This window comes from Rhinolophus sinicus, chromosome 3 (genome assembly GCF_057876585.1).
Source record: "Rhinolophus sinicus isolate RSI-liver-muscle chromosome 3, RSI-T2T, whole genome shotgun sequence".
Classification (NCBI taxonomy): domain Eukaryota; kingdom Metazoa; phylum Chordata; class Mammalia; order Chiroptera; family Rhinolophidae; genus Rhinolophus; species Rhinolophus sinicus.
The window spans coordinates 103139147-103163244 of record NC_142503.1 but is presented as its reverse complement, the minus strand read 5'-3'; the positions used below and the strand labels follow the sequence as shown (position 1 = coordinate 103163244).

Genomic DNA, 24098 nt, shown 5'->3' with positions numbered 1-24098 from the left:
TTTTCTGTCTGACCTATTTTGCTTAGCATGATAACCTCAATATCCATCCATGTTGTTGCAAATAACAATATTTCATCTTTTCTTATGCCAAGTAATATTCCATTGTATATATGTACCATATCTTCTTTATCCAATCATCTGTTGAAGGACACTTGTTTCCATGTCTTCACCACTGTGAATAGTGCTGCAGTGAACATAGGGGTACATACAGCTTTATGGATAAATGTTTTCAGGCATTTTGGGTAGGTACCCAAGAGAGATTGCTGGATCGTATGGTAATTCTATTCTTAATTTTTTGAGGAACCTGCATACTGTTTTCTATAGTGGCTGTATCACTTTACATTCCCACCAGCAGTGTATGAGCGTTCCTTTTTCTCCACAACCTCTCCAATACTTGTTATTACTTGTCTTGTTGATAACAGCCATTCTAACAGGTACAAGGTGGTATCTCATTGTGGTTTTGATTTGCATTTCCCTAATAGTGAAGTTGAGCATTTTTTCATACATCTGTTTATGATTTGTTTGTCTTCTTGGGAGATGTCTGTTCAGGTCCTCTGCCCATTTTTTAATTGGATTGTTTGTTTTTTTGTTGTTGAGTTGTATGAGTTCTTTACATATTTTGGATATTAGCCCCTTATTGGAGGTGTTGTTTGCAAATATCTTCTCCCATTCGGTTGGTTCTCTCTGTTTTGTTGGCTGTTTCTTTTGCTGCGCAGAAGCTTTTTAGTTTGATATAGTCCCATTCATTTATTTTTGCTTTTATTTCCCTTGCCTTTGAGGTCAAATTCATAAAATCCTCTCTGAACCCAAGGTCCGTAAGTTTCGTACCTATGCTTTTTTCTATACAATTTATTGTTTCGGGTCTTATGTGTAGGTCTTTGATTTGTTTTTATTTCGTTTTGATATATGGTGACAGATAGCAGACTAGTTTCATTCTTTTGCATGTGACTTTCCAATTTTCCCAGCACCAGTTATTGAAGAGGCTGTCTTTTCTCCATTGTATGCTGTTGGCTCCTTTGTCTAATATTATTTGCCCGTATATGTGGGTTTATATCTGGGTTCTCAGTTTTATTCCATTGGTCTCTGTGTCAGTTTTTTTATGCCAATACCATGCTGTTTTGATTATTATCACTTTACAGTATAAATTGAAGTCAGGGAGTGTGATACCTCCAGCTCTGTTCTTTTTTCTTAGGATTGCTTTGGCTATTCGAGGTCTATTGTGATACCATACAAATCTGATGTTTTTTGTTCTATTTTTTAAAAAAACGCCATTGGGATTTTGATGGGGATTGCATTAAATCTGTACATTGCTTTGGGTAACATGGCTGTTTTAACTGTTGATTCTTCCAGTTGGATAATACAGCTATTTTAACTGTGTTGATTCTTCCAGTCCATGAACATGGAATATTTTTCCATTTCTTTGTGTTGTCTTCAGTTTCTTTAATAATATGTAGTTTTCAGTATATAGGACCTTCACATCCTTTGTTAACTTTATTCTTAGGTATTTTATTCTCTTTGTTGCAATTGCAAAAGGTGTTGTTGTGGGTTTTTTTTTCTCATTTCTTTCTTTTTTAAAAAAAATTTATTGGGGTGACAATTGTTAGCGAAATTACATAGATTTCAGGTGTACAATTCTGTATTACATCATCTATAAACCCCATTGTGTGTTCACTACCCAGAGTCAGTTCTCCTTCCATCACCATATATTTGATCCTCTTTACCCTCTTCTACCACTCCCACCCCCCTTACCCTCTGGTAACCACTAAACCAGAGTGTCTATGAGTTGTCTGTGTCTATGAGTTTTTGTTTCTCAGTTGTTTGTCTTGTTCTTTTGTCGTTTTTGGTTTATATATCACATATCAGTGAAATCATATGGTTCTCTGCTTTTTCTGTCTGACTTATTTCGCTTAGCATTATAATCTTAAGATCCATCCATGTTGTCACAAATGGTCCTATTTCATCTTTTCTTACTGCCGAATAGTATTCCATTGTGTATATATACCACAACTTCTTTATCCATTCATCTATCGAAGGACATTTTGGTTGTTTCCATGTCTTGGCCACCGTAAATAAAGCTGCAATGAACATTGGAGCACAAGTGTCTTTATGTATAAATGTTTTCAGATTTTTTGGGTAGATACCCAGGAGAGGGATTGCTGGGTCATACGGTTATTCTATTCATAATTTTTTGAGGAACCTCCAGGGAGAAATTTTCTTCACCCTAAGCTAACCAATACCTCACATGCAGTCTCTCATGTGGGGGAACAAGGGAACAAAAAGCTAACAGACAAAAGATAATATCAGCCAATGAAGGCAGATTTTCCTAACATCTTTCTCACAGTCTTTGCTTTTCATCACTTTGAATATTTCATGCCAATCCCTTCTGGCCTGCAAAGTTTTTGTTGAGAAATAAGCTGACAGTCTTATGGGAGCTCCCTTGTAGGTAATTGACTGCTTTTCTCTGGCTACTTTTAAGATTCTCTCTTTTTCTTTAACCTTTGGTATTTTAATTAGGATGTGTGTCTTGGTGTGGGCCTATTTGGGTTCATCTTGTTCGGGACTCTGTGCTTCCTGGACTTGTATGTCTATTTCCTTTGCCAGATTAGAGAAGTTTACCATCATTATTTCTTCAAATAGGTTTTCAATCCCTTGCTCTTTCTCTTCTCCTTCTGGTACCCCTATGATGTTGTACACCTGATGTTGTCCCAGAGGTCCCTTAACCAACCTCATTTTAAATTTTTTTTCTTTTTGCTGTTCTGATTGCATGTTTTCTGCTACCGTATCTTCTAAATTGCTGATTCAGTGTCTGCTTCATCTAATCTGTTGATTCCCTGTAATGAATTCTTCATTTCAGTTGTTGTATTCTGCGTTTTTGACTGGTTCTTTTTTATGGTTCCTATCTCTTTCTGTAAATTCTCACTGAGTTCATCTATTCTTCTACCAAATTCATTGAGCATCCTTATAATCAGTGTTTTAAACTCTATGTCTGGTGGGTTATTTGCCTCCATTTTGTTTAGTTCTTTTTCTGGAGATTTGTTCTGTTTTGGGGACATGTTTTTTGTTTCCTCATTTTGGCTGCCTCCCTCTGTGTGTTTCTATGTATTGGATAGATCTGCTAGGTCTCCTAGTCTTTGGTAGGTGGCCTTATGTGGTAGGTGTCCTGTGGAACCCAGTGGTACGCTTTCCCTGGTCACCCGAGCTGGGTGCTCCAGGAGTGTCCTTGGTGTGGGTTGTGTGTGCCCTCCTGTTGTAGTTGGTCCTTGACTGCTGTTGGCCATCACTGAGTGGAATTGACCCTCAGGCTAACTGTCTGTGAGTTTTGACCGTGACTTCAGAGGATAAGCTGTTGTGCAGGAGTTGACCCCACATTGTGGGATATGCTGTAGTGGGGCTCTGGTGCCTGCTGAGTCCACCCTTTGGGTGTGTCATTTGTGGAGCTAATTGATTGGTGCTCTGATGTGGTCTGAAGCCAGCCACTGGGTTTCTTGGTTCTGGAGCCTCTTGAGAGGAGCTCCAATACAGACATATGTCAGTCACTGCCTGTGCCCAGGCTGGGGCTATCTGGTTGGAGCTACAGAGTGATCTGTTTTTGGTAGCTACCTGTAGTGGGCTTGGAGGCACCTGGGAGAGGCTATGCTGTATACTGAGGCCGACAGGCACTAGTGCCGGGGGCTGCTTAAGAAGAGTTATAGGGCACACCACAGACAGCCACTGCCTGTTTGGTGTTTGTGGACCTTTGAAAGATTTTAGGACAGTCAGCAGCATGGGCTGAGGCTGGCAACTTGTAGGGAACAGCCACTGAAAGAGGTTTGGGCTGGTGCATGGGTTAGGTAAAGCAGGTTCTGAGAGAATCACCAAGGTGAGGTGAGTTTGATGGAGAATCAGACTTGGTGCCCACCTGCGCCTGCAGGCTGGATGCAGATGGGGTCAGCAAAGGAACAATAGCATCTGCCTGCTGGCTCTGTGGGGGAAGGGCTCAACAAGGAACAACGGTGCCTGCCAGCAGTTTGGTCTCAGAGAGAGGTGCCCCCCCAGCCCTCGCTCTAAAGTCAGACAAGTCAGTTCCTCCTTATAGCTCCCTGGTGCTTTCAAGTGCTGCCCCAGCACTGGAACTCAGAGCAAGTTAGTCTGTCAGCGAGTAAGTCTGCTCTCGGGCCCTTTAAGTGGAATGCATGGGACTCCAGCAGCCCTTTCTCCTCTGGATGGAATCCTTGCTGATTTTCACAGCCAGGGGTGAGGATTCCTCTTCCTGGCACTGGTAGTCTGGGCTGAGGAGCCCAGTGTGGGGCTGGGACCCCTCACTCCTCATGGAAACCTCCATAGCTGAGAATTCCTTACTGCCACACGTGGGTATGGGGCCAGCCCGTTTTCTGTCTCTGTCCCTCCTACCAGTCTTGGCATGATTTCTTCTTTATATCCTTAGTTACAGGAGTTCTGTTCAACTAGTCTTCAGGTGGTTCTAATTTAGTTGTAATTTTGATGTTGTCATAGGAGGAGGCAAGCCCAGCGTTAACTGACTCCACCATCTTGCCTGAAGTCCAACAATTATTTTTAAAATAGTAGTTCTCTACAGGCCTTGTAATTGTTGTTTGGATGCCTGATGTTGTGTATTTTACCCTGTTGGGTACAGGATATTTTTGTATTTCTATAAATATTCTTAAGATTTTTTTTTCTGGAATAAGTTATCTGAAAACAGTTTAACCCTTTTAAGTCTTTTAGGCTTTGTCAGGTGGGATTAGGGTAGCTAATCTTTTTCCCATTCCTGAGGCAAACTCTTCAGAGTACTGTACCCAAAGTCCCTTAAATTATGAGGTTTTTCACTCTGGATAATGAGAACAGGCACTATTCCGTGCCATGCGTGAGCTTCTGGGATTATTCCCTTAAATCCTTGTAGGTGGCTCTTTGCCTAGGCTCTGGGTGTTTGCTCACACACAGGTGTGCTGAAGACTTAAGGGGTCTCTGCAGGTATCGGGAGTTCACTTTCTGTGTAGCTCTCCTCTCTCTCGTTTTCTGAACTGCAGACTCTAGACACACTGACCTCCCTGGACCCGCAACTCTATCGCCTCAACTCAGGGACCCCTTGCCAGGTTCTGCCTAGGCTCCTCCTAGGACTTCAGCCTGAAAACTTTTTCGAGAAGTAATCGGGTGCAAGGCTAAGGCTCACCTCCTTTGGTTGCCATTACTTCTCAGGAATCATGTCCTTTATTACATCAATCCAGTGTCTTGAAAACTATTGTTTCCTCTAATTTGTCTAGTTTTTGTTCATTTGTTTGTTTATTTTGGGCAGGAGGGTAAATTCAGTCCCAATTACTTTATGTTGAGCAGAAGTGGAAACTCACAGTGGGTCGGTCATTTGATTCAGTTCCACTTTGTCTTTTTCCCCTTCATCAGTTCAACATAATATTATTAAATTATCTACTGGGTACTTGGCATTCACTTAGGCACTGGAGAGGCTTTGTAACTGTCCTTGTGTTTCGTCACAATCTTAAATTGGGGCACTCAAGCACAGGATTGCAATAGGCAGGGCCTTATCCTTAGACAGTGTTTGTCAAGGTGTGTTGGGCAGACTACTTTCAACAGATTCTCTGGGGGTGCTTGCTGAAAATGTAGATTCGTGGGTCCTGCTCCACCTACTGAATCAGAAACTCTGGGGTGACTGTCTAGGTCAGTGCATCCTCATGCCCCAATTCTGAAGGAAGGGCGGGGAAGAGGGAACAGTTGACAAAGTAATACTGGTACTATATAGTACTTTACACTTTCGAAAGTATTTTTATAAACCTCTTCCCATTTAATTCTCACAACTCTTTAGGTCTTATTACCATTTTAGAGACAGGGAGCTAAGGCCCTGTGTGTTGAGCAGCTTGCTGACGCTTTACATAGGGAGTGGAAGAGCTGACTCTAAAACTCGGGCCCCCCTGAAGCCAGTCCCCATGCTGCTGGACACTGCTGCTTCTCTTACAAAGACCTAGGGTGTCATCAAGTGTTATTTTTTCAAGTGGCCGGCGAACGACCGGCGACCGACTTCCTCAGCAGAGGGAGCACAAGGCTCCTAATAATAGCATGGGCCAGGGAGCTGTGTCCTACACAACTAGACTGAGAACAACGGCTTGAACCGGAGTGGAGGAGGGGCGGCCAGAGGCAGAAGAAGTGGAGGGGGAGAGTTATTCTTTCGCGCAGCTTGTGGGAAGAGTGATTAGGTTATATTTTGTATTAGGATTTAGATGGGCTCTGAGTGACAGAAAATGTAAATTACAGTGGATTAAATGAGGTGAATATTTATTACTCTCCATGTAAAAATGTGGGACTGGTATAACACTTGACAGTGTCAGGAACTGCGGGTCTTCCTGTTTTGTTCCTCTGCCGTGCGTGGCCGTGATCTCACAGTCCAGGAGAGAACTGGAGTTCTGGACGGCTTGGTGCAGGAAGGGATGGAGACGTGGGCAAAGGATATGCACCTGCTGTCTCTGAAGGAAGTTTCCGGAATTAAAGCTCATACAAAGGAAAGCACCAGGTTTCGAGCGATTATGAAATAAGGAACTGTGGGGTTATGAAATATGACATTGTGTGGCTGAAGAGACGGGGGCTGTGCAGTCTCACGTGCACTGGTAAAGCGTTATCCCCATTTACAGAAAGGAGATTGAGGCCCAAAGGTAATGCATGATTTATTAAAATGTAACTGAAAAGTGGTTGGCTGGGGTCCCACATCTCTTGATTCTCAATCTAGTATTCTTTCTGTTTCAAAATACTGGTTTTTGTTACATTTTGAAGAAGCCTGACTGTTAGCCCTTATATGAGGATAAACTTGAAACTGTAAGGGAATGATTACAGATTAAGTGGGAAGAAAGGAACCACCGGGGTAGGAATATCAATGTGAGAAGATAGTTTGGTTATCAGTATGATAAGTTTATTACTATTACAGAAATAAATCTCTCTCTCTCTCTCTCTCTCTCTCTCTCTCTCTCTCTCTCTCTACCCCCCCCCCCCTTCAAGGTTTTTGACTCCAGTGAAGAATCTGGGTATCTTGTTCTCACCATAGTTGTATCAGGTCATTTCTTCATTTCCCAAGGACAGACACTACTGGTAGGTTTTATGCATATAGTTGAATATGCAAATTTCTTTCTTTATCTTTGTAGCTTTACATTAACTTTTGTTTCCTCACGCTTCTTTAGTCTCACTGAAATCCATCAGATTCAGCAAATAAGCATTTATGGAATGTTCTGTAACAGTGGGAAAAACATACTGCATATTGCCTGCCCTAAAGGGGTTTAAGGTTTTTGTTGGGAGTTGAAGTGGATCAAAGGATTGAAATTAACCAGTGTTGAAAAGGAGTCTTAATTGGGGAGATTGTGTTGAAAACAGGCTATATTTATAGAGAAATGTGTGGAGGATTTTCCAGATAGGGTAAAGAGCATAGACAGAGGAATAGATTTGAAGAAATAGCTAAAAGAAAAGTTGAAGCATGCTATTGTTACTTGATATAGCCCTCTATCCGACTCTAATTGTATAAAGAAGCATTTGGTCTTTATTCTAAATACACACCAATACTATAGGAAATTTTTGTAATGAAGAAATATATAAAAGAAAATAAGAATCATCGTGCTTGAAAGTTTAATTGGTATTTAGAAACAAAAATGATTGAGGAAACAAGACAATTATTAACTTCCAATCAAAGAAATTGTATAAGAAAGGAAATGTAAGGGAAGGTTATTACATCATTTAGTTGTGAATAATATCTACATAGATACAAATTTCTACAAATATTTACTGAATATCTACAGAGGCATAATTTAGTCATTAAACAAATATTTATTGAGCAATTGCTATATGCTAGGCATTGTTCTGGGTGCCCGGGATAGCAGTGAACAGCAGAAACAAAAATCCCTGTCATTGTGGTGTGTCATCATTCTAGTAGGAAGAAATAACAATAAACAAATAGGTCAAATATGTTTAAAAGACATGAATTTTTGGAGACTCCCTTACATATTGTATTATAAGTGATGGCAGCACCCCACAGTCGTGCACTGTGACGGCTCATCTCTCCATTAAGAGGAATAGTGCCTTATCCTTGAATGTGAGGTGACCTGCAGAGTCACCTTTGTGTTCCTGTGACTTTCAAAACTGCAGCCCTGGTTGGACTGTTTTGCTTTATCTGCCATTGTTAGAGTTTGTGCATCAGTTGCAAGAGATAAGATTTCTCTTCAGCTTCCAGTAAAGAACATTCCAGATGGTGGACTGAAGGATGCCTAGAACGCAGCTAGTTCTCCCTGTCAATATTGTGGGTCTTCGCTGAATGGTGACATTAAAGCCATTTGGCTTCCTCAGTCAACAGGGGGCCACCCTGTGCTTTGTCTCTGCACCATCTGTTTGCACCAGTGGTAAATGTTGTTATAAAATGGTAAAGGTTTCTTTGTATCGTACATATGGATAGAATGATTTTCGCACTGCAGTTACAAAACCAAGTTTATCAAGTTATAAGATACCTACTATGAGAAATAAGAATAACTACAATTTGGAGTAGGTTGCATATGTATATATAACGTAGATATTGAGTAATATTTTTTAAAATCTTCAAACTCTACTTAAAAATCACCTTTACTGAAGTATAATTTACATAAAATAAAATTCACTAATTTTAAGTGTTCAGTTTGATGTCTTTTGATCAATGTATATAGTTGTATAACCACCACCACAATCATATGAACATTTCATTTAACCCCCAAAATCTCCTCCTGCCCCTTTGCAGTCAGTTTCCTCTGCCTCCACTCGGCACCTAGTGAAACCGCTGCTCTGCTTTCTGTCATCATAGTTTTGCCTTTTCTTGAATTTCATATATATGAAATCATACAATACGTACTCTTTTGTATCTGGCTTCTTCCACTTAGGGTAACCTTTTTGAGATTCATCCGTACCGTTCATTCCTTTTCATTACTGAATAGTATCCCATTGTATGCGTAAACCTAATTTGCTTATCCATTCAACTCTTTTACGTTTTTTATTGGGAAATATTGGGGAACAGTGTGTTTCTCCAGGGCCCATCAGCTCCAAGTCATTGTCCTTCAATCTAGTTGTGGAGGGCGCAGCTCAGCTCCAGGTCCAGTTGCCTGTTTTCAATCTTAGTTGCAGGGGGCGCAGCCCACCATCCATGCGGGAATTGAACCGGCAACCTTGTTGAGAGCTCACGCTCTAACCAAGTGAGCCATCCGGCCGCCCCTTATCCGTTCAACTTTTGATAGACATTTGGGTTGTTTACATTTTTGGCTATCATGAATGATGTTGACACAAACATTTGTATACGAGCATTTATGTGAACATGTATTTTCATTTTTCTTTGGTAAATTCCCAAGAGAGGAACTTGCTGAGTCGTATGGTCTATCTGTGTTTAACTTTATGAGAAACTGCAGAACTGTTTTGCAAAGTTACAGTCCCAGAAGCAACGATGACAGTTCCAGTTGTTTCACGTCCTCACCAACACTTGGTATTGTCAGTCTTTTTAAGTTTAACTGTTTTAGTGGGTGTGTAGTGGTAGCTCATGGTGGTTTTCATTTGCATTCTCTTAATGACTAAGGCTATCGAACATCTTTTCATGTATTTGCTATTTGTATATCTTATTGATGAAGGGTCTGTTCATATCTTTTAACCATTTTTAATTTTGTCTTTTTATATTTGAATTTTAAGAGTTCTTACTCTGATTACAGCTCTTTTATCAGAAATGTATTCTGCAGATATTTCTCCCACTCTGTGGCTTGTCTTTTCATTTCTTAGCACTGTCTTTTGAAGCAGAAACCTAAAATTTTGTAGTCCAATTTTTTTATTTTTTTATTCATGCTTTTTTGTATGCTATTTATGGAATTTTTGTCTACTACAAGATTGCAATGACATTTTCCTGTTTTCTTCTGGAATTTTTATAGTCTTAGCTCTTACATTTAAGCTTATGGCCCATTTTGAATTTTTAGTATTATTTAATATTATTATTATTAATTTGTGAAGCTTGCCTTCTTCCCCTCAATTAAAGCAGTGTGGTATTGAAATGTGGAATATAATCATGGATCTCAGGAATCTACTTCTGGAACCATTGAGTTAATTGGGTCGGGGTTGATTTTTTTGCATGCAGATGACAATTGTTGCAGCACTATTAATTGAAAAGCTAGCGTTTTCTTGTTGAATTACCTCGGCACCTTTGTTGAAAATCCATTTATCATGTATGTGTGGGTCCATTTCTGGACCCTCTTTTCTGTTCTGTTGACCTATATATCTGTTCTTAGTCCAATGACACACTGTCTCGATTACTTTAGCTTTTTTTGTAATTTTTGACATCAGTGGTATAATGCCGTCAACTGTGTTATTTTTCAAAGTTGTTCTGGCTATTCTAGGTCATTTGCATTTACATATAAATTTTAGAATCAGCTTTTCTACAAAAAAGACTGCTGGGGTTTTGATTGGGATTGCTTTTAATCTGTAAATCTTTTTTTTTTTTAAAGATTTTATTGGGGAAGGAGAACAGGACTTCACTGGGAAACAGTGTGTACCTCCAAGACTTTTTTTTTTCCCCAAGTCAAGTTGTTCTTTCAATCCCAGTCGTGGAGGGCGCCGTTCAGCTCCAAGTTGCTGTCCCTCAGTCTTAGTTGTGGAGGGCGCAGCTCAGCTCCAGGTCCAGTTGCTGTTGCTAGTTGCAGGGGGCACAGCCCACCATCCTTTGCGGGAGTCGAACCAGCAACCTTGTGGTTGAGAGGACACGCTCCAACCAACTGAGCCATCCGGGAGCTCAGCGGCAGCTTAGCTCAAGGTGCTGTGTTCAATTTTAGTTGCAGGGGGCACTGCCCACCATCCCTTGTGGGAGTCGAGGAATTGAACTGGCAACCTTGTGGTTGAGAGCCTGCGCTCCAACCAACAACTGAGCCATCCAGGAGGCAGCTCAGCTCAAGGTGCTGTGTTCAATCTTAGTTGCAGGGGACAGAGCCCACCATCCCTTAGCGGGACTCAAGGAATTGAACTGGCAACCTTGTGGTTGAGAGCCCACTGGCCCATGTGGGAATGGAACTGGCAGCCTTCGGAGTTAGGAGCATGGAGCTCCAACCGCCTGAGCCACCGGGCCGGCCCCTAATCTGTAAGTCATTTTGAGGAGAATTAACATCTTAATATTGAGTCTTCAGATCCATGAACATGTTATAACTCTGCATTTATTTATATTTTTTATTTATTCTATTTTTTTATATACTTTCTCTCAGCTATGTTTTGTAATTTCCACGATAGGTCTTGCACATATTTAGCTAAGTTTATCCACAAATACTTCATAGTTTTTATGTGACTCTAAATAGAGTTTTATAAATCTCAGTATCTAATAGTTTGTTGCTTGTGTGTAGAAAGACCATTGATTTTTTTCATGTTGACCTTGTATCCTGTGATATTACTGAACTCATTTATTAGTTCTACAGCTTTTTGTAGATTTTTTGTAGGATTTTCTACATTGATGACCTGTTGTCTGTGAATACGTGATTTTCCATTCTTCCTTTCCAGTCTCTACACTCTCCCCCGTCGCTTTCCCCACAATACAGTGGCGAGGACATTGTTTGCAATGTTGAGTAGAGATGGCAAGAGTTGCCTTCTTCTTGATGTTAGGCGGAAGGCATTGTCTTTTCATCAATAAGTGTAATGTTAGTTGTAGGGTTTTTGTAGATACCCTTTATGAGGTTGAGGAAGTTCCCTTCTATTCTAGTTTGCTGAATAGGCGTTTAATCATATTTAATCTAGTTTAATCATGACTAGGAGTTGAAATTTGTTGAATGCTTTTTCTGGATCTGTTGAGATGGTTTCATTTTTTTAGTTCTGTTGATACAATAAATTTTTAAAATATTCATTTATTAACTGAATCAACCTTTATTGAAGAAGTATTTGATTTTTAAAATTATGTACATGTATAAGTGTGACGAAAATAAAAATACACATATCTTTAAAGCATTTTAACCCCTAAATTAAAAAAGTTTTTGTCAGCTCATGCAATTTATTCATAGTATTTTTTCTGTTTCATAAGAACCAAAACTTAGAAGAACAAACAGATTTGGATTATAATACATTTCAGTTGCAATTTCATGTTAGTATTACATTTATATACCCTCTCCCCTCATACTATTCTGGGTGGTGATATATTTTTAGAATTTTTCCCATAAAAGGTAGGGACAGGACAGCCATGGAAAGTTTTAACCACTTCCGTTTTAGTAGGGGAATCCAATTGTTGGCGTGGATTAAAATATACTATATTTGTACTATCACATTTTTGTGGAAGCTGCAAAACCAAAACAAAGTCATTTATTTCAGGGAAGCTGATTGCTAGGGCCCAGTGGCAGCCACCTCTGTGATATGATTTTGCAGAAGTCCAAATAGGTCAACAAGACTTTGGGCTTTCTGCTTGGACCTGGGCAGCTATTTAACTTAATTTCCCTTTAATTTCTTAGTTTTCTGATTGCCACCTCCTAGGAGATCCATGGGAACTCAATACTTCAGATTAAACTATAGCTTCGTGTCCAATAACACCAAAGGTTTCCATTTTGCTTGTTCAGTAAGCACCTGCATTCAAGTGAGGTAGTATTTCTTTGTGGGTTTGAGTTGCATTTCCCTGCTGATTAGTGAGGTTAAATATGTTTTCATGTACTTCTTGGCAATTTGTATGTCTTCTTGGGAGAAATATCCATTCAAGTCCTTTGCCTATTTTCTGATTTGGTTTTTGAGTTGTAGGCTTTTTAAAAACTTATAATACCTGTCCAAACATAGAACACAGTACACATACACCAGCTAGTGAATGTAGCTTCTGGGTCTCATGTGATTTCCTTCTTCTCCCTTGTTTCTTTTTTCAAATTAGGCGAGGTATGTGATGAGCACTGTGAGCCCTTTTCAGGGTGGGACACAGAGGCGTGGGGGACAGAGTTCTGCTGCTTGCTGTACCCTCAAGTGTAAGATTCTCCTGCCATCTGCTGCTTTGCTTCTTTGCTGCCTCTCAGTTCTGCTTGGCCCCTCCCCCCGGTGCCGGAGCTCCGGGTCATAGTGAACTGACCCCTCAGTGACTGCCATCCATTTCCCCTTTCTCACATGCTTTTAAAAAAATTCATAACTCCTTTTGTGATGTTTCTTTAAATTTAAAAACATACTCTGTTTTTAATTGTAATTCTGTAAAGATCCACCTTTTATCAGCATCTGCCTTCTCAGATCAGAGGTTCCAAAAGTCAAAGTCTCAAGCCAAGGTTCTAAAAATATCCAAATGGGGGTAATTATTTCCTTAGACTTTAGCCTCTATTTCTAGCCATTCCTTTTTGTCTCAGTTGGTTCTGATCCAGCACAAATGTCTTCACCTAAATAAAATTATGTCTTAAACACAGAAGTTAAATGATCTTGAGACTATTTGAATTCTGTTTTCTTGGGAAATATGGGTCGTCCGGGAAATGATGGGGTTCATAGTTTTTGTTTTGTTTTCCTTTTTACTTTTCACACCCAACCTAACTATTCTCCCAAAAGAAATTGTCTTACTGTTTACCAGTGAAAATATTATACTCCTAGTTAAGTGAAATTGGAACCTTCCGACACTAATTTTAACCTAGTTAGTTTTAAAAATATTTGTCCAAATCACAGTCTCAACTTCAGAATTTTCTGTGAGGAAAGATTTAACACAAACATTTAAAATCAAGCCATTCACTTAAACTCTTTAAATTAGAACCAGTCTTTTCTTTGGCCACTTTTTCAGGAAATATTGAGAAAGACAGAGCTCTTCATAACTTTATTATCACTATCTTCCCATATTTAAAACCATCGATATCAATGAATATCCCTTTGTGTGTGCGTTTTGTTATTTCTCGTACAGAGTTGGGTTAGCAAGAGTTGAAGCACTTCACTTATCTATTTTTATACTTTTCCTAATTTAAATAAACTAGCTCTTATGCATTACTAACCTGAAAAGCTGCTGACTACCCATCTGAGAGGCGTGTGACAGGGTCCTCCGTATGCCTCACACCGCTCTCATCTCCCTGGCTTCTCAGTTCTCCTTAAGAGTCTGTGATCATCCTCACCACCTTCGTTAGTGAGATACCAGTTAATTATGCCTTAGACTATCTTAACTTTCCCCCTTTAAATTATACATTGGGTTCAACTCATCAGACGTAAAAGAATAGTGTGTAGACTCCACTCTTACGACTACTCAGAAAAATACTCACATAACTGCTCTGATCTATCTCGTCTCCACCCAGACTTCCTCAGGCAGCAGTTCCCTCACTTGCCTTGCCAACACGCCTTCCAACACTTCATACCAACAAGGGTGGTGTGGTATGTCTGTGCCAGTCTCACTTCTGACACCAAATGATGCAATTCGGTGGGTGAAAGGAGAAAGCTCACTCATACACATTAGAGTTAGATTATGTTCCTTGCTTCATTGGCAAAGGGAATATAATCTTATTAGAAGTGAGGTGACCACACATGACTGCAGCAGATACAGGGAATCTCAGCACAGCTTTCCCTAATCCTGTTGTTTGATGACACTGGTTTTTGCCAGGCTCTGGAAAAACTCACCGTTTGCTAAACCATAACCCTTTTATACTTGTGACTTATGTTACCACACTGGAAACATTTATCAGTTAGCTTCTGGGTAAGGGAATGTTTACAAGTACTGGATTCACATCTGTGTTTTTTCCTAATTGAAAGCAGTCAGTGCTCAAGTGTTTCTGTGAGCTTTTCAGCATTCTGGAAATCCACAGTGTTCTTCACATTTTCTATCGGGATACTGAGGTTTTGTTGTTGGTATTACTGGCATTTTCTCTCTAGAGTACGAATACTTACTCTTTGTATGTTGAAGTCTTTTTTCTTGATTTGTCAGTGGCTTTTTAGAAAATGAATTTTATTAGCATATAACTTATATAGAATAAAATGTACTCACTGACTTTTGATAAATGTATACAACTGTATAAACCACCATCATAATTATTATATGAAACATTTCTTTTAGCCCCAAAATTTCCTCATGCCCACCTACCTCCATTGCCAGGCAACCACTTTCTGCCTTTCTGCTCTGCTTTTTGTCATTACAATTAGTTTTGATTTGCTAACAAAGTAAATGAGATTATATAGTGTGTACTCTTTGTGTCTGGCTTCTTTTACACAGAAAAATGTTTTTGAGAATTGTCCATGTTGCTGTGTGTATCACGTTCTCTTTGATTGCTGATTAGAATTTTATTTTATGGATTCACCATAATTTGTTTATTCATTCACCTGTTGATGGATATTTGGATTATTTCTGGCTTGGGGCAATTATGAATAAAGCTGCTATGAACATTTGTATACAAGTCTTTGTGTGGACATATGTTTTAATTTCTCTTGGGTGTAAACCTAGGAGTAAAATTGCTGGGTTCCATGGTAAGTGTATATTTAATTTTAGAAGAAACTGCTGTACTAGTTTTCAACGTGGTTGTATGATTTTGCTTTCCCAACAGCTCTGCTGGATAGTCCATATTGCTCTACCTTCTTGCTAACGCTTGGTATTGTCAATTTTTATAATTTCAGGTATTCTAGTGTTGTGTAGTGGTACGTCATTGTGGTCTAATTCTAAGTTCCTGGGAAACTGGTGCAGCGCATCTTTCATATGCTTCTTGGCCGGGTTAAGAAAGAGAACTTTTTTCAAGTTATAATTGATATGCAACATTATGTTAGTTTCAGGTATGCAACATAATTACTTGATATTTGTATGTATTGTGGAATAATTACCACAGTATGTCTAGTTAACATCCGTCACCTTACATAGTTACAACAATTTTTTCTTGTGATGAGAACTTTTTAGATCTACTCTCTTAGCAACTTTCAAATATGCAAGACAGTATTATTAACTATAGTCACCATGCTGTGCATTACAGCCCAGGACTTATTTATTTTATAGGTGGCAGTTTGTACCTAAGAAACAGAACATTTGAGTACCCATGAGCCTCTCTCATGTTCCCTCCTGCTCACTACTGTATACTACCCCCCTCCCAAAGGTTAATCACTATTCTGATTTCTGACAATACAGATTAGTTCTGCCTGTTTTTGTACTTTATATAAAATGAATAGTACAGGACTTGTTTTTGTATGTCTTCTTTTACTCATTATTATATATGAGTCTTGTCCATATTGTATGCAGTTATAGATTGTCCATTCTTATTTGGTGACTATATCACAATTTACTTGTCCATTGTGTATCCATGGGTGTTTGAGTAATTTTTAATTTTTAGCTATTAGAAATAGTGCAGGGACTTCTGATCAAGATGGCAGAGTAGATAGATGTTGTGCTCGCCTCCTTCCATGACCACAACAAAATTACAACTAAATTATAGAACTTATCATTGAGAACCACCTGAAGACTAGCTGAACAGTTATATCCCTATAACTAAGGACATAAAGAAGCCATGCTAAGACTGGTAGGAAGGGCAGAGACATGGAATGGGCTGGTCCCACGCCCACCTGTGACCATTAAGAATTGGGAGGGTATCTGGACCTCAGAGGTCCCCCCAGAGGAGCAAGAGGTCCCAGCCCCATGCTGGGCCCCCTAGCCCGAGACTCCGTTGCAGGGAAGAAAAGTCCCCATAACATCTGGCTGTGAAAATCAGTGAGATTTGTGTCTGGGGACCTCAAAGCTCCTGCACAGACTTACTTGCTCACAAACTCATTTGCTCAGAGTCCCAGTGCAGGGGCAGTGGCTTGAAAAGTACCAGTATCATATGGGGAGGAAATGAATTGACTAGCTTCAGGGTGATGGTTGGAGAGGCAGGGGTCAGGGTAGCTCTCTCCTGGACGGATGGAAGTGCTGGCAAGCACCATTGTTCCTTTGTTGACCCCACCCCCAACCCAGCCTACAGACCCAGGTAGGCACCAAATCTGAACTCTCCATTAACCTGGTTAACACAATTCACTCCATCCTGGTGATTCCCTGAGACCCAACACTATCCAGCTCACACACTCTGTCCAAACATCTTTCAGCAGCTTTTCCACACAAATGTGCTGCTTCAGCTCATGCTGTGCAGTTTCCTAAAATCTCTGAAAGGTTTACAGACTCCCAACAAACAAAAGTTTTGGACCAGATAGCTTCAAAGGAAATTTTACAAAATATTCAAAGAATTCATACCTATTCTTCTCAAACTATTTCAAAAAAATTCAAGAGGAAGGAAGGTTCCCAAACTCATTTTATAAGGCCAACATTACCCTGATATCAAAACCAGACAAAGATACTACAAAAAAGAAAGGAAAGGAGGGAGGGAGGGAGGGAGGGAGGGAGGGAGGGAGGGAGGGAGGGAGGTGGGAGGGAGGGAAGGAAGGTGGGAGGAAGTGAGGAAGTTATAGGCCAATATCCCTGATGAACATAGATGCAAAAATACTGAACAAAATATTAGCAAACCAAATTGAGCAATACGTTAAAAAGATCATACATCATGATCAAGTGCAATTTATTCCTGGGATGCAAGCCTGGTTCAAAATCCACAAATCAATTAATGTGATGCACCACATGAACAAAATGGAAACTAAATCATATGATCATATCAATAAGTTCAGAAAAAGCGTTTGACAAAATCCAGCATCCTCTTATGATAAAAACTCTCAGCAAAGTGGGAATAGAGGGAACGTACCTCAACATAATAAAGGCCATATATGGTAAACCCAGCTAACATCATACGCAATAGTGAAAAGCTAAAAGCTTTTTTAACACTGGCTGAAGAAGAATTTGTATTACTTTTATGTACAGAAAACTCAACAGTGTACGCTCAGCCCAGCTTGGTGGCCAGTTCTTTAGCCTTTGCCTTTTCCAGTGTGGCAATATGAGCCCCTGATTTGGGGCCCAGGATGTTGCCTCCCCAGTGACAACAGATCTCATCATATCTATCGTTGGAATTGGTCTGGGTAGCTTCCACCAGCTTAGTCAGTGCTCCCTTCTGAGTTAACCTGTGTGAAGACCACGTGATGCGCATCTTCCTGTGGACTAGGTGCCCGTCTGGCCTTGCCCTTGATAGTGCAGAAGGGAACCCCCGTCTTATGGCCCAGGGCAGGCAGGAAGACCACCAGCTCAATGGGATCACCTCCTGTGCTGTCACCAGCAGCTGAGCCTTCTCATTCCCCACCAAAGTGGTGACAATGTGAAGCCCTGCTCAGAGGACACATGGCCTCTTGGTGGGGACACCCCCTTTGCCGGGAGTTTTTTTCTCAGCCCGAGCCAACAGTCTGCTTCCTCACTTGCTTTGTCTCTGGTCTGTACGCGTGGGCCAGCTGAAGCAGCTGAGTCGCTGTCTGGCAGTCCAAGCCCTGGGTGAGTTCATTAATGGCAGGAGGCACTTTTGGGCACTTACAGAGAATAGCTCTTTGCCGCTGCAGCCATACCCTGTACCAGGGCCGTTTGACAAAGCGGGTGAGGTCCCTTTGGGGATGGATGTCCTTTCCAATGCCAAAATCTTGGCCTTTTCTCAAACGGGATTTACCACCTTCTTGGCCTTCTGCTTCTTCATGACAGCAGGGGCTGGCGCCACCTTTTCCCCCTTAGCCTTCTTTCCTTTCAGCATCTTGGGCAGCAGGAGGAGAATGAAAGCTTTTCTTTACTATCAGGGATGAGACAAAACAGTGTCACCACTTTTATTCAACATAGTATTGGAAGTCAACAGAGCAATCGGACAAGAAAAATATATAAAGGGCATCCAAATTAGAAAAGAAGTAAAACTATAATTATTTGCAGATGACATGATACTAGATGGTATATACAGAACCCTAAAGAATCCACAAAAATGAATTCAGTAAAGCAGGAGGATGAAATATCAATATTCAAAAATCGGTTGCATTTTTATGCACCAATAATGAACTATCATGAAAGAGAAATTAAGAAAGGAATCCCATTTACAATTGCATTAAAAAGAATTAAATACCTAGGAGTAAATTTAGCTAAGGAGAGAAGAGACCTGTACTCGGAAAACATAAGACATTGAAGAAAGAATAGAGAAAGATAACAAATAAATGGAAGACTAGACTGTGCTGATGGATAGGAAAAATTAACATTGTTAAAGCATCCAGACAACCCAAACTAATCTATAGATTCAGTGCAATTCCTACCAAAATACCAATGGCATTTTTCACAGAACTAGACCAAATTATTCTAACCTTTACATAGATTCACAAAAGACCCCAAATAGCCAAAGCTTTTTTGAGAAAGAAGAACAAAGTTGGAGTATCACACTACCTGATATCAAACTGTACTACAAGACAATCAAAACAGAATAAAAACGAACACATACATCAATGGAACACAGTAATAGAGAACCCAGAAATAAACCCAAGCCTATATGGTCATATTAATCTGACAAAGGAGGCAAAAATATACAATGAAGTGACAGTCTCTTTAATAAATGGTATTGAAAAAACCGGACAGACACGTGTAAAAGAATGAAAGTGGATCAATTTCTTACACAACATACAAGAATCAACTCAAAAAGGGTTAACGACGTAAATAAATGTAAGACCCGAAACCGTAAAACTTTTAGAGGAAAACATAGACAGTAAACTCTTTGACATCGCTCTTAGTAATATATTTTTTTGGATAGTTCTCCTCAAGCAAGGGGAACAAAAGAACAAAAAATAGAACTACATCAAATAAAGAATTTTTACACAGCAAAGGAAACCATCAACAAAACGAAAAGACAAACTACTGAATGGGAGAACATATTCGCCAATGACATATCTGATAAAGGGTTAATATCCAAAATAGACAAGGAACTCATACAACTTAACAGCAAAAAAAACCAAAAAACAAAAAAGTCTGATTAAAAATGGGCAGAGGACCTGAATAGACATGTCAGGTCATACAGATGGCCAGTAAACATGAAAAGATGCTCAACATCACTAATTATCAGAGAAATGCAAATTAAAACCACAATGAAATATCTTCATACCTCACACCTGTCGGAATGGCCATCATCAAATCAACAAACAACAAGTGTTGGTGAGGATGTGGAGAAAAGGGAACCCTCGTGCACTGTGGGTGGGATTGCAAATTGGTACAGCCACTATGGAAAACAGTATGGAGGTTCCTCAAAAAATTAAAACTAGAACTGCAATACGACCCAGCAATTCTTCTAGGTGTTTATTCAAAGAAAATGAAAACACTAATTAGATATATGCATGCCTATGTTCATTGCAGCATTATTTACAATAGCCCAGATATGAAAGCAACCTAGGTGTCCATCGAAAGAGGAATGTATAAAGAAGATGTGGTACATATATACAATGGAATATTACTCAGCTGTAAAAAAAAAAAAAGAAATCTTGCCATTTAAGTCAGACAGAGGAAGACAAATACCACATGATTTCACTTATATGTGGAATCTAAAAAAACAAAATAAATTAACAGGAACAAACTCATAGATACAGAGAACATTGTTAGTTGCAATGGGAAGTTGTGGGGGAAGGGAGAAAAGGGGGAAGAGATTAACATGTACAAATTGTCAGTTATAAAAGGAGTTATGGACATGTAAAGTGCAGCATAAGGAATATAATCAATAATATTGTAATAACTATGTATGGTGTCAGGTGGGTACTAGACTTCTATAACTTCGTAAGTTATATAAATGTGTAATCACTGTGTTGAAGTCCTGAAACTAATATAATGTATGCCAACTGTAACTGAAAAATTTTTTAAAAACTAATAATATTTTTAAAAATTAAAAAGTAAATAGTGCTGCTGTGAACATTCTAGTAACTATCTTTTGGTGAATACTTGTATGTATTTTTGTTGGGCATATAACTAGGAGTGCAGTGGATGACTTTGAAGTAGAATAGATGAATTATAGGACAGCACTTCTCATATTTTGATCTGCATATAAATTACTTGGGCTCTTAGTAAAAGGCTGATTGTGAATTGGCAGGTATTGGGTGTGTTCTGAGATTTTGCTTTTCTAACAAACTCCTAAGTGCTGCTGCTGCTGCATCGCTGAGGGACAGACAGGTCACAGGTTATTCCTTTGTTCAGCTCATGCTGCCGAAGAGGTTTCCAAAGTGATTGCGCCCAATTTACACTGCCACTAATAAGGTCTGAGAATGCTCCACATTCTTGGCAATGCTTGGTACTTTGTTTTTATTTTGGCAATTTTGGTAGGCGTGTTGTGATGCCTCATTATGGTTTTAATTTCTGTGTTTCTAATTACTAAGGAAATTGTGTATTTTTCCTTATGTTTATTGGTCATCCGGATGTTCTTTTTTGTGAAGTGTCTTGAAATCTGCTCATTTTTCTGTTGGGTTGTCATTAACGTCATTTTTACTTTTGCTATTGTTACATTTTTTATTCTATTACATTTTTCTACTATTGTATCTTTTATTCTTCTTATTTCTTTCTTATTTCAGCTTCCTATTTGCATCTGCCTTGCTCTTAACCAAACCTCAATCTGTTACCCTAGATCTGATCTTTCATCTTGTTTCAAAGAACCTGTTTTTTTTTAAATGTATTAAATTTCGTGTAGTGCAATTTTAATTAAAATTTACTTCTGTCTCCAGGTTTTTTCCCAAAACTGTATGCTTTTTTATCTGTCTCGAGTGTTTTATTTTCCTCTCTTATTGTTGTAGCAGAATGATCTCGTAGACCCAGGATGGTTTTTTCTCTTTCTTGTTTTCTCCTTCTCCTCTGCTAACACCCCACCCTGCACACCCGTTCTCTTTCCCCTCCTTCTCCTCTTCCTCTTTCTTCTTCTTTAACTTTTATTCATCCTTATGCTTGGAGAAGTCTCATCTAGAGTTGAATGTGTCTGCAATTTGTGTGGATGAATGCGTCTGCAATAACCTCACTGTCCTTGAATACTAATAGATTTTCCTGTCAAGTATTACATAAGAGACTTGGTTAATAGAAATTTACATTTCTGTCCATCATCCCAGAAGCCTGAGAGGAGTGGATTGGGAGCCTGTCGGGGGTGTAAATGTCTCTAATGTCTTCTATGAGGAATGGGTATTGTGCTAGCCACAAGGCCAGTTGTGAACTATAGTTATCCGTCTACCTTCCCGATACATCTGCCCACCATTTCTGGGAGAAATTCTTAGATTTCCTAGATCCTTGTTTGATATGCTGCAATGCACATCCTGGGCAAAGTTGCTTCCAGTACCCTTGATTGCTGTTGGTCATACGGACTCCAGATGGAGGGTTTCTTATTTTTCCCTATGGCCCACCCATTCCCTAGCTTCTTATTAATTGTGTTTTTGCCAGTATCTCCTCTGCTGTCACAACAATCCTTTCTCAGGAAGATAAGTCACTATTGGCTCTTGACGTCCTTCTTCTGTCCAGATCTGTCTTACCATGTCTTGCAGAAATTTTTCAACAGTTTTGTCATATGAATGACATCCATTCCTAGTTTCTAGCATTGATGTAGTTCTGTCCTGTTTGAGGTTTGTTTTAGCATTTTAATTGTGATGGGATGAAGGCGTGAGTTAAATGCCTCGATTTAAGATATTGTCATATCTGGAAGTATAAAACATTTCAGATTATTTTTCTGATTTTCTTGTTCCACTGAAACACTTTAAGCATTCCACCAAAATGTACCTTTTCTCACCACAGGGTAACAAACAGTTCAACTTTTGCAATTTCCTGTGGTGTTTGGAAGTTCATCGTACCTCGGATGAGGTTATGTTTTAGTAATTGGGTGATGGGCTGTCAGTGGGCTAGAATATCCAAATACAATTGAAGGCCATTTATGTAGATGAAAAGAATTCACTTACTACTATAGTGGATCAGACGAGTGAGGCACTGTACTTGGGCGGTCTTTGACCTGAGCTTGAGCTGCTTGGATATGCTAAGTGGAAAGTGAGTGCACATCTAGCTTCACTGATGTGGTAATAGCTCTGGTAGGGAATTGAAGGACTTATCCAGCCTGCTTTGTTTTTAAAACTGTGATTATACTTTTGTTCTGTGGTGCTTCATTGTGGCCTTCTGTGTACTCGTTATGCTTTCTTTAGGGACTGATTCTTGACAGCTTTTAACAGAGCTTCTGTTTAGTATTTAGTAAAACTTAGAAAATCTTAAACTCATGAAGCCAATAGTATTGACCATTTCTTCTCTTTCTCATCTTTTCTCTTTTCTCTAAAGTGAGTCATAACTTGGAGATAATGCTTTTGAAAGGAGATTAGCTACTCACAAAGAGAATAATTTTGACGCTTAAGACCCAAGAGCCCCCAGCCCCCCTCCTTTTCTCATTTCCTAACATCTCATTGCCAGACGTATTTGTGAGATTTTATAGATTATGTCTTTATTTTTAGTGCTCCCATTTAGTTTACTAGATTTGTAGTTTGGAAGAAAAGTACTTCTTTGAGGCTAAATTCAAGTTGCTTCTTGTGGCTATGATGAAAGTTTGCATCCGCATGTAGCTCACCAGTTATCTGTCTCATCGGCAATGTCATCAAAACAAAACACTGTAAATACCACAGTCTTAAAATTTTTTACAGAGAAAAATCTTTGGAAAAGTTTCCTTGCTTCTCTTATTATTTTTGACTGCGACCAAATAATTCTTGGTTTAATTTGCAGCCATATTTACTCCCCTCAAATTACTGGCCTGGGTTTAGTCCTGGTCCTCAGCCAGGCACCCGGATTCCTGCTCTTGCAAAAGGCTATGGAATTGAGGGTCTTTCTGAAAACACCTTGGGTATAAGGTTTCTTTCCCTCCTTTGTTCGTCTATGCTACTTTCAATTAGATCAATGTTACTTGGATTCTTTTAAAATGGTAAATCTTTTATTATTGTTGGAAAAAAGCTGTCATTTTTTTATATCACTAGTCATTAACTAAGGGGATATGAGCAGATTTTACTTTGACTATTACTACTTAAACCCTCCTTTTTAAACCTTTAAAATGATTCAATACTTGTGAATGTTTAATCCTTTGGTGGAGCTCATTGAGGAGACAAAATCAATACACTGGAAACAAAGAAAGTCTAGTTCCAAATGATGTGGTTTAGGTTATGAGCACCAAAGCCATAATCTTTTAGAAAATGTTTTGTTTGGAAATAATTTCAAGCTTACCAAAAAGTGGCAAAAATAGTACCAGGAATTCCCATATACGCTTCACCCAGCTTTCCCAAATGTTACCGTGTCG

At 39.4% G+C, this 24098-nt stretch overlaps 1 protein-coding gene and 1 pseudogene across 2 annotated transcripts in view; one reads left to right on the top strand and one right to left on the bottom strand.

Annotated features, from left to right (window-relative positions):
- The window catches only part of REC114 (REC114 meiotic recombination protein), a 63565-nt gene that overhangs the window by 5827 nt on the left and 33640 nt on the right, over window positions 1-24098 (top strand). The window contains exons 1-2 of one of the 2 annotated variants that reach the window (XR_012494865.2): window positions 6119-6650; window positions 6991-7080. Coding sequence is in view for 1 of the 2 variants with exons in the window: in XM_019735926.3 (XP_019591485.3) it covers window positions 6991-7080 (90 nt within the window). In the remaining variant the exon portion in view is untranslated. Of the gene's footprint in view, window positions 1-6118; window positions 6651-6990; window positions 7081-24098 lie in introns of those variants that run through there. The other variant, XM_019735926.3, reaches the window with a different exon arrangement.
- On the bottom strand, window positions 17760-18548 carry LOC109449585 (large ribosomal subunit protein eL8 pseudogene; annotated as a pseudogene).